Below are 14,891 nucleotides of genomic sequence, written 5' to 3'. Positions count from 1 at the left end.
GAGAGAGAGAGAGAGAGAGGAAGAAGAAGAAGAAAAGATGAAGGGAGGAGAGAGGGAGGAAGTAAAGAAGGAAAGAAAGAAGGAAAACAAAGAAGCATCAAGTCCAACAGCAGTTTACTGCCCAGCTAGCATCATGTATAGGAAAATATAATTTTAAGTAAACTGACTCAAGCTAATTACCAGGATAAGAATGGAATGTCCTAATAGACAACAATGATCACTTGTGAATATGGCCACCAGCTTATGAAGTTTGGTATTGCAATAACCAAATTAGGATGGTATTAGTTTGGTATTACATTAACATCATTAGGATGATGGGGACATGGCTTTAACATAGTAGAACTCCAGGGAAAACCTATAACATTGCACTCCTCAAGTAAAGTCGAGACTTACAACCTGTGTGAGCGTGTGCAAGTCACCAAAACTTTATTCATTGGCTTAGCAAATTCTAATGGATACTTGCTATGTAACAACTACCCCAGTACTGAGTGTCTGCTGTACCTCACCTTGACAACACTTGATAGAGTTTCTCTTGCAATGGGGAATACAGATAACATACAGTGAAGACAAATCTACAGCTGCATAGCTAACGAGGGTCATAAGAAAGAGTGAAACTCAGCAGTGCCGGGATACAGAAAGAAACCCTGAAAGGTTTGTGAAGAGCAGCCGTGTACAACAAAGGCTTGGGAGCCATGAGGAAGAAGGCCATACATTATCTGTGGAAAGTGTCCAGTGTCAAGAACACCTAGTACAAAGGCCCAGTGTCATGGCTAATGTACTCAAAGACTAGCTGAGACTCCAGGACAGGTAATGCAGAGGAGGTGCAGGGAAGAATGTCAGGTGATGCCGATCACAGAGGGTTTCACAAGCCCTTGCCGGACCGTTGGCTTTAACTCCGGGTGACATGAACAGTCACTGCAGAGTCCGGAGCAGGTTAATGAGAGCTGATGAGTTTTGATACATTTATTTTGATTTTATGCAGAAAACAGACTATATTGGGGCAATGAAGAGAGAGGGCACATGAGCTGGTTCTGTGCCACCTAGCTAAGTTCTGCCCTGCTATAGGTTCAAAGCAATTTCTTTATTCATTAATGTTAATCACATTATACAGGGAGGAATTCCACATCACCTCCCCTTTTCTACTTAAATAAAAAGGAAGGTTTCAACTTTAGCATAGTAAGATACATACAACAAAACAGTTACCAAGCAAGAATTACAGTTACAATATTTATATCTACTTTATCTTTTATCATAACTAAAGAAAACTATAATAACTATTTATTCTTCAACTCCATCAAAGACTCCAAAAAGATATTCCCTAAATAAACAATAAGTTCATTGTAAGCAACTTTCAAAATTCTAGTATTGACAGAAATATCTCACTGCCTGGACAATCACCCAAAGTTCTTCTGCAACATGGGGTCATCCATCTTCAGCCTACAGACCCATAGCATCTGGCAGACTTTCCCATGAAGCAGACATTTTAAAGACAGTTCCACCTATTTTGGCAGTTTGTCAGTCAATTTCTTCTGTGTCCTGCAGAATGTCTGGCAGACTCTTTCATGAAGCAGGAACCCCGAAGGACAATCTCACCTTTAGGCAAGTTTGACAATCATTTCTCTGTTGGTCTTGCATGTCCAGTTCACACAGCATACCATCAAGCAGTCCAGGCAAGAGCAGTTTCTTGCCCAAATGGCTAACAAACTCCATAAGGAGCCTCTTCGATGCCCATCTTCCTCTTGAAGCAAATGGTGCTGCCAGGAGCAGATGCGTCTCATTGTCATGAAAAGTCCTAATCTCTTAAAACATTTTAAATGTCATATTCTATAGTCTTTGAAAGATTTGAAGAATCCCTATCCATCTGAAATACATCTCTGTACATCTAGAAAATCTAACTAACATGACTACAAGCTTGACTATTATAGATGATTGTCTATTAATATATATTTCTTAATTATACATTACAGTTTTAAGTGAGCTCAAGGGAGTGAGGCAGAAAGTGGTAGAATAAAGCTCTCTAAGTTGTCTTCTGGCCTAAATATACATGTGCACAGACACCTGTACCCTGTATGCACACATGCATATCACACACACACACAGAGAGAGAGAGAGAGAGAGAGAGAGAGAGAGAGAGAGAGAGAGAGAGAGAGAAACAGAGACAGAAAGATGGAGAGAAAGAGAGAAGCATACACAGAAAGTGATAGAGGAAGATACAGACAGACAGACAGACAGACAGACAGACAGACAGACATTTCCAGAAAAGAAGATGACAGAAAGAGACTGGTGAGTGCTTGCCAGTGGAGGAAAAGGAAAACTAAAGATTGGTGGCTCCGAAGCTACCAAACTTCACATCCTGGGAAGGGGTAGGGTGACTTTAATCTGCATTTAGTAAACAACATGGCAGTAGCATGGTGTAAGATCCAATTCCAAGGAAACATGAAATAAACAGCCATGCCCAAGATCAATGCAGAGGGGCAACAAAGGACATGCAGATATATTCTAGGGTCATGAACACCTTTTGGGAAAGATTGTGAAAGACTCTGTTTTGACTCAAGAGTATGACTGCATTTCAAGGGGCTGTTTCTTTGTGTTTTATCTTCCTTTGCTTTTTGATATTGTATGTGAAAGAGAATCATATAAAACATGCATTATCCTTTTTGTTACTGCTGGCATGATGAGCTGAATAAAGGCTCTCTTGACCTTCATGTCAGGTAAAGAGCTCCATCTAGCAGTAACCTTGCTTTTGTCTCTTTCGAACAGGGAGTGCGGAGCTGGCACGTTTGTCAATTTCGCATCCTTGGAGAGGGAAGGGAAACTTCCCTACAGTTGGTGAGTGTTATTCTGGGACATGTCTTTAGCTGACTGATTCTATTGTCTTTAAAGCACAGATGATTTTTTTGTGTGTGTATGATTGTCCTTCCTTTATTTTAGTGAGTAATCCATGACTAGATCATCAGGGGCCAAAATGGTTTCTACAAGCTGAATACCATTCTTAAGTAGTGGAAAAGGGGACCACAAAGTCAAGCAAGGGGCCTAAAGCTGTGCTGAGCAGAGGTTCCATCACAAGAACCACAGTGGCAGTAAGAGGCCCTTAGGGGAGACTTAAATAAGGCAACATGGCTGAGTACCTGGCAAGCGGGAGCCAACCCTTCCATTCAAAAATTAAGTAAAGATGTATAACCCAAAGCTCTCGCCTCTTCTATCAAAGACACAGACAAACTTAAAAATTGTATGAGCCCTTTGTCATTTACAGTTGGGGACGAAGTTCCCAGAGGGAAGAGGTGTTTAGGGAATTAGAACAATGTCGTGGGATAAATTTGGTTGTCATTATACTGAACTATGTGTGTAATCAATAGCAATCCTGTCCAGCTAAGTATTAAGTTTAAAATATCCAAGAGAATCACCAATTAAGTAAACATTTCTCCTGTAACAAGGGCTACCATAGAAGTGTTTAAATGAACCCGTTTTCCCCAAAGTGGCTAATATTAAATAAACAGATCTGAGAGAACAGAAATTTCACCCTATTGAATCAATAGGGTGAAAAACCTTATCTAAAACACGAGACCTACCTCTCTGAGTGGGATGATGACCATGCTAGTGGAAGACAGGGGTGAAATGGGATTCTGTTTGATATGACTGCACTTTGAGTCATTTTAAAATTTAACATGAATAGAGTTTTTCTATAAAGTATGATCAACCCAGTTATGAAGAAAGAGAATTTCTAAGCCCTTGATGCTGACAATTTCAGAAACACGAGCAGATTTGTTCAAATATGCTAGGACTCTTCTCAAGATTAAGAGTTTAACCAACTCCCGTATCTTCCCTTTAAAAGACCAGGTCCTCACAGCTCTGGCGTGAGGCCCATCTAGAAACTGTCCTAAATGTACCCCTGACCCAGGAAAGCTATGCATTAATGAACTTCCTGACCATTCACAATTTGTAAGACTGATAGGCCAGCCTGGGGAAACTAAAAGCAAAGCAAAGAATTCCCTCCAGGATATTTCTGTAAAATCAAGCCAATTCTCCTGCAACTCGTAGCAAACTTGGTTTCACCAGCAGGAGCATATTGTGAGGGAGTGAGATTAGCTGTGTCAGCGGGGGTTCGCTCTAACTGAAGTGACAAGATGCTAGTCCTTTCCTTGCTTTCACGCTAATGTAGGTGGGACCGGTATTTTCCTGTCCACGTGATTGGATGGTCTGTCTTGAGTGCTGTCTGAAGACCTACAACCAGATTCCAATCAGACGTTTCACCTCAATTGGAATTAAAATCCAATTACTTGATGTTTCACTTCCATTCTGATGAGAACCAATGAAAAACCCCAGGCCGTGGATGAGGTGCTGATGTTGAGTGGATGATACCCATATAGTATATTGAGTTTGTGCTTTAAGGGGTAGCGTTAGAAACTGGATATGGGTTTATATTGAAAACACTACTGAAAGTCACGTGAAGTGGTTCAGCTTGTAAGCATGTGGTACAGAACCCTGGTCCTCCCCAGAATGCACTTAAGTGACCTGACCATCCATATTCACTCAGACAAGCTACCACTCTGCTACCTGGCTTCTTAAATCAGGTTAAATTGGAAGGGGTGATAGCTGAGAATAACGCATCAGCCGACTAACGTGCCTCGGTGAACCAGATGGAAAATGAAATCTCCTCAGAGCAGATGAGCTGATGACAAATGGGTGGAAAGACGTTGTCTCTGATTATGATGAGGACTTGTGTGAATGGAAACTGATTGGGTCACTAGTGTAGCCTTGAAGCTCTCCATCAGAAGCCCACAGAGGAGAATGATGTTTAGCTGGGGTATGAGTTGACCCTGGCAGTGACTTATTGATATCTGTTCGCAGCTGAATTACTAACCCTGACCACATTTTCATCTTTGCATCTGTTGTTTATTAATGCTCGCAGGCGTAGGAGTGTGTTTGCTTTCTTAACCCTGCTGCCTTCATGTCTTTGGACTGATTATCTTTTGGCATTTTATATTAACCCTTGGTAAGTGATTTCACTTTTACTATTTACCCCACACTAAGTCTTTACAAGTTAACATGTAGAAAGTAAACAAAACGAGATTAAGGGATTTGTTTTTCTTGCCGGTTATTTCATGTGATTCTCAGCACTCAGGACGATGAGTAACTGGGAAGACATCAAGACAGCGAATGGTACCCAGATGCCTACAGTGTCTTCCCAGTTAGATTTCCTGTGCTTCTCTTCGAAGGCTTTCCTGTCCTGTGTTATTTGTCATTTGTGTCTTCTTGGAGTTGGTCCCTTGGCTTCCCATCTTTGAATCCCACTTTTCTTCCCATCTCCACACATGAGGAAATTCCTTATTACCAAGAAGGTAAATGTAGAAAGGTAGGGGAAAGAGTCTCTGAATCTGGAGACCTCTTTGCTTTCATAACAACCTCAACTCTCTAACTACTGAATATCTAACTTAGCTATGCTAAGCCCTTCTATGCAATTATTTTATCTAATACCCCACAGTTTGTAACATGTGATAGTCCTTCTAGGGACAGGAAAACAGAACTCTGGGCTCCCAGCTAAGCAGCTAAGTACTTGCAGAGGACCCAAGTTCAGTTCCCAGAAACCACAGTGGGCAGCTCACAAGCACCTGTAACTCCAGCTTCAGGAGACCCAGTACCCTCCTCGGGCACTTGAATTCATGTGCACGCACCCAATCATACACATTTATACACATAATTTAAAACTAAAACCTTCAAGAAAAGAAAAGAACATAGTGCCCCAAAGAGAGTGACTCTCTTGATATTATGAGCCATCATATAATAAACACAGGTTCAGAGCCCAGAAAGCCTCCTTTCTCCTCTGAACAGAAAAGAAGAGCCTTCCTTTGGTCTACTGTTGCATTAGTGTCTAATCCACATGGACAATGAAGCCTTGAAACATATCCTTCTTGGCTTTTGCTATGCTATAATAATAATGGTAATAATTATGATAATAAACTTGACTCCTTAGACCAAATAATCCAAAAATTATTTTCTCCCCTAAGTCATCAGAGAAATAGTCAGTCTTCCAGGAAAATGACAAAATTCCCAACGACACACACGTATATACACACACACACACACGCACACACACACGTATGCACACACAGTCATTGCCCTTAAGTTAACACATGGTTGTTTAGAGAGTATACAATAATAAAATACCTGAAATGTGGGCAATGTGAAGCAGGCTTGGAAAGAAACAATAAAAATATCTCATGGAGTGGAATAGTGGCTCTGTATGTATGTGTGTGTATGTGTGTGTGAGAGAGAGAGAGAGAGAGACAGAGACAGAGAGACAGAGACAGAGAGACAGACTGAGAGATAGAGAAGGGTAGGGGAGGGAGAGAGAGGCATGTGGGAATCTGAACAACCATTCATGCATTGAAGCTATTGGTCAAATATTCTTCTAGTCCTCTGAGGGCAAAAAGAGCGCAAGTGATGTAATTTATGACATCAAGTCACAGAGGGAGAAACATTGAGAAAGACTTCCTCCATATGCATCATTACTACAGAATCTGCACATTTTTAAAAGCACACTAGAGGGAAGCGCTTTGAAACATGCTCAATCATATCTCACCGTAGCAGCATCCACTACCGTTCCCTGGGCTGTTGCTGCTTTTTAGGTTCAGACATCACCATCATCAGCTCAGTGTGTGCTGTGCCGAGTGTCAGATAGTATGAGCAGTACATGTTGCTTCCACCTTCCCCTTCAAAACCGGCATTACCTTTCAGTTGAACATCCTCTCACCATCCTCGGGAATTCCACCCGTGCTTTGGATGCAGGTAGTGACTAGAGCATCCACCACAGAAAGCTGCGTCTGGTGCTATATCCCTCTCCCAGCTCAGCCCGAGATCTTCCCATTTTCTACACTGCATGCCTTGTGCATCTTTCTTAACGACTCATGGATGAACAGATCGCCAACCCCTTCAAGGCCCCTTATGAACAGTATTGACCAAATTGTGTGAATCCCTGGTAAGGGGAGCAAAATCCCCCACTGTGTTTAGAAAACATCCCGAGGCTGTAAATGGTTGCCTCGAGGGGAGAAGAGACCTTCAAGGAAGAGATTAGTCTCTGTTGTCAGGGTCTGTAACTTTCACACTGCACACATCACACATCCCAACCGGAAAAGAACAGCTCGCGTTCCCGACGGCTTGATCTGCAGGTCACTCCCTAAGCTTGCATTTGCTAAGCCTCCCTCAAATGCCATCTACCCTGTCAACAGCTCCAAACAGCAGCGCTACGCTCCCACACACTCCCAAAGCATTTAGCCAGCTTCCTCCGGGAAGTGGGGGATTTCTTGAAGAGATAGACTTCTGTTGATTTGCTAGCACCCTCAAATGCTTCTGGAACCTTGAGAGGAAATCGAGAGATCCCATCAGACACTTCTCACTGTCTGATGAGAATTCTGTCACCAGGTGGTGGGTGTCTGGCCCTAATGCCCGGTCAGTCGGCTTCCATGAGGATTCCTGATTTCAGTGGTCCTGGAGCCTAACTCTTTCTTAAAAGCATCCCCTACTCTGAACTGAATTCACCGCTGTTTCTTTTCTCTACCATAACCACCTGCATATCCTATACAAACATGCATGTGTCTGCTCTAACTCCTAAACAGTCGCATTTTAAGAACAGGACGACATTCAGTGACAACATTCAGATGTATAAAAGGTCATGCATTGGTCATTGCATGCTGTATTTGGAGACCGCTCTAAACCTAAAGGCCTGGGTGGCTTTTGTTTAGCGTGTGAAGCAGCTGCACTTAGGAACCCGGGGCCCTCTGGGCTTTATACTTTATTTTAATCACTGCACATTCCGTGTCTCTGCCATTACTTTGGATTCTTTCCAGGAACGGACTGCAGTGCGGTTGGATTTAGGTAGGGCCTGTTGTGGCCCCAAAAGAATTTAGGAAGAATCCACTTTAATTTCTCTACGTCACTGGGGATTTGAACGTTGTCTTACATAAACAAAAAGTGGAAAAATCAAATGAGTATGATTCTCTCATTCTCTCTGTCTCTGTCACTCTCTGTGCCTTTCTCTCCGTCTCAACACAGTACTCAAAAGTGTAGAAAGATGCTCTCCATGTGGCCATGGCCTGTCATCAGTCAGTCTTGGCATATTCCACGGCCTTCAGATAGAGGGACACTCCAGATTCAGCAGAATCTAAATAGAACATTGAACGTGGCCACAAATCATACAGACGTACCCTCATGGCCACAGCACACCATACAAAATATGCAGCGGAATTTTACATCACACTGAACGTTCACTCGGTAACAGATGGGATTAGAATGGAAAACTCTGTGCCTGGCTTCTCCTGAGCCACCAAGCACAGCAGCTCCCTTTGTCTCAGATTCCTTTTGCAGTCTGTTTGGATAGGAAAGGAGTTTTCTTTGCTCTCGGTCTCCTGATCCCAGCAGAGCTGTCAGCCACCTGTCCTGGCATTCTGCTTTCCCAAATGCTGACGTGATTGGCTGGGTTGCATTCCTGAAATTAACTTACTACCAGGATAGCTGAACCAGAGGAGGGTCCGCGGAGCTTTCTTTAGGTTCCAGCATCCTAAGTGATACAGCTATGTCCGACATCAGTGTTTTTTAAATGATAGGGGAGAGTTGTACTTCTTCTGAAGTCTAAGAATAAAAGACAAAGAAGATGAGACCAGGGGAGCAGGGAAGAAACAGGAACGAAGCAATGAGGGTGGTGGGAAGGGGGTAAGGAGGTAAGGAGTCTTCACTTGGAAGTTGTAGGAAATAAAAGCTATTCAAACCAAGAAACTCCACGGACCACTACGGGTGCTTCCCTATAACCCTGACCTGACTGCTTGCTCTTTGTCTATAAGCCTCACTTCACAGGACCTATAAGGCCAATTCTAGGATTATTGTTATTCTTTAGACAGTTTGAGAATAATACATGATCTTTGCTTTTACTGGTATTCATCCATTGAACATTGTGGTGTGTGCGTTGGTGTGTGTGTGTGTGTGTGTGTGTGTGTGTGTGTGTGTGTGTGTGTGTGTACCTATGTGTGACTATTGGGACAGATTTCAGAAGTCGATTTTCTCCCTTTTCCTTGAGTTCCGGGGCCTGGACTCAGGTTCTTGGGCTTGTCAGCAAGATCTTCTCCTGGTTGAGCCAGCTCCTGGCCCGCATAAAAACATTTTCCTCAAGTACATCATGTGCGTTGAGCACACTTGTCTTCTATATCCAGCCCACCATCCTTCCTTCCTTCTTGTCAGCCCTCCTCTGTTCCCCAGATAGCTCTGCTTGTGTTTTCATGCCATATATAAGACTACATGATAGATAATTTGCATAATTGCCTTACTAGATGAAACTGCAAGGGTAATATAAATTTAGAATATTTTGTTTCAACTCAACATGATGAGCATTTGTGAACAAGCCACTATGGTGTCCACCGTCAGTGCTCATCCCTGAAGGGCACAGTGTCTAGCGGATGGGCTAACACAGATCCTTCCCACCACGTGAGAACTGGCCCTTTGCCAGAGCTCTGGACGCCTGGGGAAAGAACTGTCTCATCCTTTTGAAGCCTTTCTGAAGCTGAGATATCCTGGAAATCACAGTTTTAATGTACAAATAAATAATCCGGTACATGAAGGTACTTGTACCCATGACTGATCATTCTCTCCTGACATTTATTTTTGAAGATATGCATGCCTTCATTAGAATATTGAAAGGCCTGTGCTATTGATTACAGCCACGGTTACTATCATTTCACTCATAAGCTGAAGTAGGCTAACACATGCCGTTTGTACAGATGATAAAATACAAATACAAAGTTCTTCAAGTAGCTGCTCTCCTCGTGTGAGGTGACAGGGCTTGATTCCTTTACCTGCTTCATGAAAACGGTGACTCTAAATAATCCTAGGGTAATGTAAATAACCAAACCGTACATTAACACTTCCTGTGTTTGGGTTTATGGGTTATTAAGGAATTAAGAAGAACTATGTGGCAGGTCCATTTCTTCATATATGTTAAGAGTATAAGAACATAGAATTGTGTGAGCCACACACCTGCAACAGTCCAGCAGTTTGCTTCAGAAACAACAGAGAGGCTACATTAGTCCATAACTAAGAACCTAACCTTCAACTTCCTTGGCCTTTATTCTTTATTCCCCCCGTTCTTCTTTCTTGTCTACAGACACTGGAAACCAGGAAATGGATGTTTCCATTACTAATAAAACCTTCTAGAAAGGTAACTGCTAGAGTCAGCAACTGTAGCTCTAGAATGCAGTTTTCAGCAAACGGGAAATATGAAATGCAGGCGTGTGCTTGTGACCAAGTAGTTTCTCAAAATGAGTCAGAAATAGCTATCTTTACCTAAGGAAGACTAATTTAACAAATCTGAAGTATAGTTAATAGAAATTAAATGAATAATTGCTTAATGAAAAAGTTTAAAGCCCTTTGAAGTTTAATCCTATTAATCAACTTTTCATACTGATGAATGTATTTTTTTTTCAATTTTCAGGAGTAAAAATGGCTTAAGGAAGAGGAAGCTGACGAAGTAAGTCCGTGGCACTGTTACACTCGGAGACTTTGATCGTAACAATGTACACTTTCCAAATGAAAACCTAGTCTGGTTTCCCTTCTGTTGCTGTTATAGAACTTTCCGAGCCAAGCAGCTTAGGAGAGAAAAGGCTTCATTTCATCTTGTAGGTGACAGCCCATCACTGAGGGAAGCCAGGGCAAGAATTCAAGCTGGAGCCAGATGCAGTGGCACACACCTTTAATCCCAGTACTCAGGAGGCAGAGGCAGGTAGCTCTCTGTGAGTTTTAGGGCAGCCAGAGCTATCGGAGGAAGACCCCCCCCCCATCTCAAAAACAAAACAAATAGAACTTGAAGCAGAAAACGTGGAGGAACACTGCTTGCTGGCTTGCTGTGGCTCGTGCTTTTATAGCTTTCTTACGCAGTTCAGAATCACTTGCCCATGGCACTACCGACAGTGCTCTAGGTCCTCCTGCATCATACAACATTCGAGACAACTTCCCACAGGCATGCATACCCTCGGGCTGATATGATCTGGGCAATTCCGTAACTGAGATTATGTTCTCAGATAAAACCCAATGCTGTGTCGAGTGAAGCTAATAGGACAAAAAGATCACATGCTCCCAAATGAAAAGGGTGTCTACGAAGAGGTGGGTTTCTCATCATAGGAAACCATAAAACGAATGGATTGTTAGGACTCACAAAAATCTTGCAAGAGGTCATGCCAAATATATGACCATCTAATATGGACATAAAGGTACACAAAAGCCTCTAGTCATTTTATGTTTTGAAATTCTACTTCATTGCAGAGAAAGGTTTTTACTCTAGTTGGTGCTAAAATTAATACTCTGATAATACCGCCTCTGAACTCTTTCTGATAAATAGGAAAAATAATGAGCTAGCCTGTGCTCCTAACCCCTGAACTCTTAAATCATAGACTATGCTATGGTGAGTCGAAGTTATCACCACAGATTTCAAAAGCTTATGTGTTTATAAGTTCCAGGCCTTTTCCTGATTAAAATTCTGTAGTATATATAAACAGTGAAACATTTTTTATAAACTGAATCTTTATTCTTACCAAGGACAGAACACTGATGTATTAGTTTGAAAAGGCAATGGGGTTCCGATGACAGTATTGTTGATAGAGAGAGAAATAAAAATGTAGTATTTTGTCAGATACTTCAAAAGAAACATTAAGATAAGATATTCTTATTTAGCTTTGAGTGGATTATAATTTCAGGGCACAGAAAGATAATTTTTCTAGAGTCTGTGTAAAATCAACAAACGTCCCTTTGGCATGCAGCAAGGGGCACGGCAGAGGGGCAATTAATTGTTTGGGAGAAACATTATGACAGCAATGGAAAGTCTTCGTTGCCCATAACTATTGGTGGGTTTTGAAGGAAGCTATAGAGGAGTTGGCTAGAATATCCAGGAACAGAGTCACAGGATAAATGGAAGGGACACTCAGAGATGTCTCCTTCCAAGTCCCAGACAGAAACAAGAAGATGAATGATCTAGCTCTGTAATTCCTGATTTCTGTCCCCCCCACCCCCCCCAATCATGCAGCCACACCTTCCCCCACCTTCTGCCCCATCTTTTAAATGTTCCTGCTGCTCTCCCTTCCCTCCCAGTGTCCCAGCCCCCTTCTCTGCCCTAGCTCTATGCCAGCCTTCTCCAGTCTGTCTCCCTCATCTTTGGGTTTGCTTCTTCTTGCCCACAAGTCCGGTATGTCACCACCAAGCATATTCCTGATTTCCTAATAACAAGGTGTAGCTTGGAAATGTTAGATCCAACTTTAATATCAATGTCCCCACAACATCTGGAGCCAGAGAGAGCAGCTCTAATGGAGTTGGACACGGGAGCCCATCTTTAGCAGGTATTTTAGAAAGAGAAGAAGGGTAAAGTGGGAAAATCTTTGAACCAAGACTTGTTTTGCCTGGGCTTCTGTCAGAGTTCTACTCCCCAGAGGTCCCACTTTCTTCCCTTAACTGTGACTCTCTTATGTTTGTTTGGTTCTGCTGTGCTGGGGATCGAGGCTGAAGATTTCCACATCCTAGGCAGGCCCCTAAGCTACGTCCCAGGCATCTGTGGCTCCCACCAAGCATGACAGCCTGTTTTTTGAACTACCATATTTTTATGACCAAGAGTCATTGTTCCTATCATTTCTGATTAAAAACATGATAATTTTGAGGCAATACCTGAGAACTTTAATTTCCTTACAATCCACTAAAAGTTTAGTATAAACGAATATCATAACTTAATCTACTAGATTAACTAGTCAGCAGCTCTAACCAAATACTTAATCCATGCTGTGTAGTTGCTAATAGGACTGCAGACAGATGGGAGAATCTGAACAGCGTATCATAAGACTAAAGCATAGGTTAAATGTATGGACCCAACCCAAAGAAGATAAGAAGAGAAATTGCAGCTTCCTGTAGGATAGAGAAGAGGTTGGTGCAGGCTGCTTTTTAAAGAGAAGCAACCAAGATATACAGAACATGAAAGTTAAATCCTATTCATAAAAAAAAAAAAACTAACGTAGGTGTAGAAACTTGGCTGTGTGACTCGCTTGCACTTCTAAACCATTTCTACAGTTGTGTTGAGTCACCAGCTTAGATACAGTTCTCTCAGGTGAGACACCTGGAGTTTCCTAGCGAAATGCTCCATCCTGCAGACCGGGCCTGCTCTAAGTGTTCCGTAGCTAGCTGCAGGATTCCATATCCATAGAAAGCTGTTTAATTAACAAGTCTCTTTGAATGCTGTACGTGAGCCCAAGGAGGTGGGTGTGGCAACAGCGTTTTTTCAATGACTGTGGCGAATTTATGAGAAGTTATATGATTATCCAGAGTCACAGTCTAGATATTGAGCAGCAAACCACATCTCAGACAGGTCTCTGGAGTGTAAACTCCTGTTCTTCCTCAGATGCCTGGATCCTCCAGAAATAAGCACACAAATTCATGATGTGTATTTCTGTGCACCAACACACAAACACATATAATACACACATGTGTATATTGTGCATATATAAGTGGAAGTGTGTATATAATATGGTTTTCCCTAAATTAAAGGTGAAGTGCAGATATAGACATCTCTAGGAAGTTTAGTGTATATATACTTTTTCTAAAATTGTATTGCCAACTGACAGTCTTAATTAGAGAATGTAGTAACAGTCGGTGTTTATCCTAGAAAAGTAAAACTTCTATTTTTGCCAAGAAAAGTACAAAATGTGGTGTTAACCAATATGCTGCCCACTGGGTTGATGTTTAACCATCCCTTTCTCTCCGTTTGACAAAGCCCAGTTCAGCTGGATGACTTTGATTCTTACATCAAGGATATGGCCAAGGACTCTGACTATAAATTCTCTCTTCAGTTTGAGGTGAGTGTGAGGCAGTCTCTCCCTTCTTGGAAGAGAGTGGCATGGGAATGGTGGGGTTTACAGTGGGGTCACTTCCCTGCTCCCTGGGTGGAACGTGGGATATACTGCTAAGCAAGGAAGGCTATTGATTTCTTGGGGGTGTGGGAGCTTAACTTCTGGACCAGATCAACGGGCCTCCACAATTGTCTAGAAGGCCAGAGTTCAGAGAGCCTAAATGCAGGGAGGGAGAGAACAGGAGTGGGGTCAAAGGTGAATAGATGAGACCGGGAGATGACATATTTGAAAAGTCAAGAAGAGTCAAGAGGAAAGAAGACGAAAAGAAAACCAACAACTGGCATGGCACTTGCCTTCCAGGTGCGTCTTCAGGTGGCCCAAGACCAGGTGGAGACCTGTGTCTCCTACGAGTGTGACAGCCAAGGGCAGGGCACTCATGAAGCTGGGTTTCCAAACAATGCTGCTGAACATTTCTTGCTGTTTGGCTTTCTTTCTTTGGAAAACCTGGGAGGACAGAGTTGTTCATGATTTGTGTAGACAGAGAAGGACACTGTCCACACTCCCTTCCCTAGGACTCCACACTGACACCAGGGCCCACATAAACAGTAGACAAAGGGGCAGAACAAACTGGGGCCTTGGTTCTGCTGCCCCGTGGCCCCTCACGTGCCTCAGATGCCACGGCAGCTACACTGAGCCATGATTCCCGATAAAGTAAATGACTCTGATCTTTTGTAGTTTTCTTTTTAATTCTAAGTTCTCTTTCCCATTAGAGTAACTGGTTTTAATCACATTTATTTTTTCCATTTCTTCCTTATCTTTGTCAGCCAAGGACCACTTTAGTCAACACCGGCCAGGAAATAGTCTGGGTATGGGCATTTTTCCAGGGAGTTTGAGGGTGAAAAGAATTTTTAAAATATTGCTTTTACTGTGTGTATATACATATATGTGTGCATGTATGTGTGTATGTTTTATGTATGTATGTACATGTGTATGCATATATGTGAGCTACAATATGTTTGTAGGTCAGAG

At 42.4% G+C, this 14,891-nt stretch overlaps 1 protein-coding gene across 3 annotated transcripts in view; it reads left to right on the top strand.

Annotated features, from left to right (window-relative positions):
• Ptpro (protein tyrosine phosphatase receptor type O) overlaps window positions 1–14,891 on the top strand; it is a 209,350-nt gene that overhangs the window by 166,162 nt on the left and 28,297 nt on the right. For 2 of the 3 annotated variants that reach the window (XM_075982463.1, XM_075982464.1), the window contains 3 exons: window positions 2,761–2,829; window positions 10,475–10,510; window positions 13,787–13,868. In XM_075982463.1, coding sequence (XP_075838578.1) covers window positions 2,761–2,829; window positions 10,475–10,510; window positions 13,787–13,868 — 187 coding nt within the window. Of the gene's footprint in view, window positions 1–2,760; window positions 2,830–4,909; window positions 4,994–10,474; window positions 10,511–13,786; window positions 13,869–14,891 lie in introns of all 3 variants that reach the window. The other variant, XM_075982462.1, reaches the window with a different exon arrangement.

This window comes from Microtus pennsylvanicus, chromosome 8 (genome assembly GCF_037038515.1).
Source record: "Microtus pennsylvanicus isolate mMicPen1 chromosome 8, mMicPen1.hap1, whole genome shotgun sequence".
Taxonomy (NCBI): domain Eukaryota; kingdom Metazoa; phylum Chordata; class Mammalia; order Rodentia; family Cricetidae; genus Microtus; species Microtus pennsylvanicus.
This window is presented reverse-complemented; position numbering and strand designations above follow the sequence as displayed.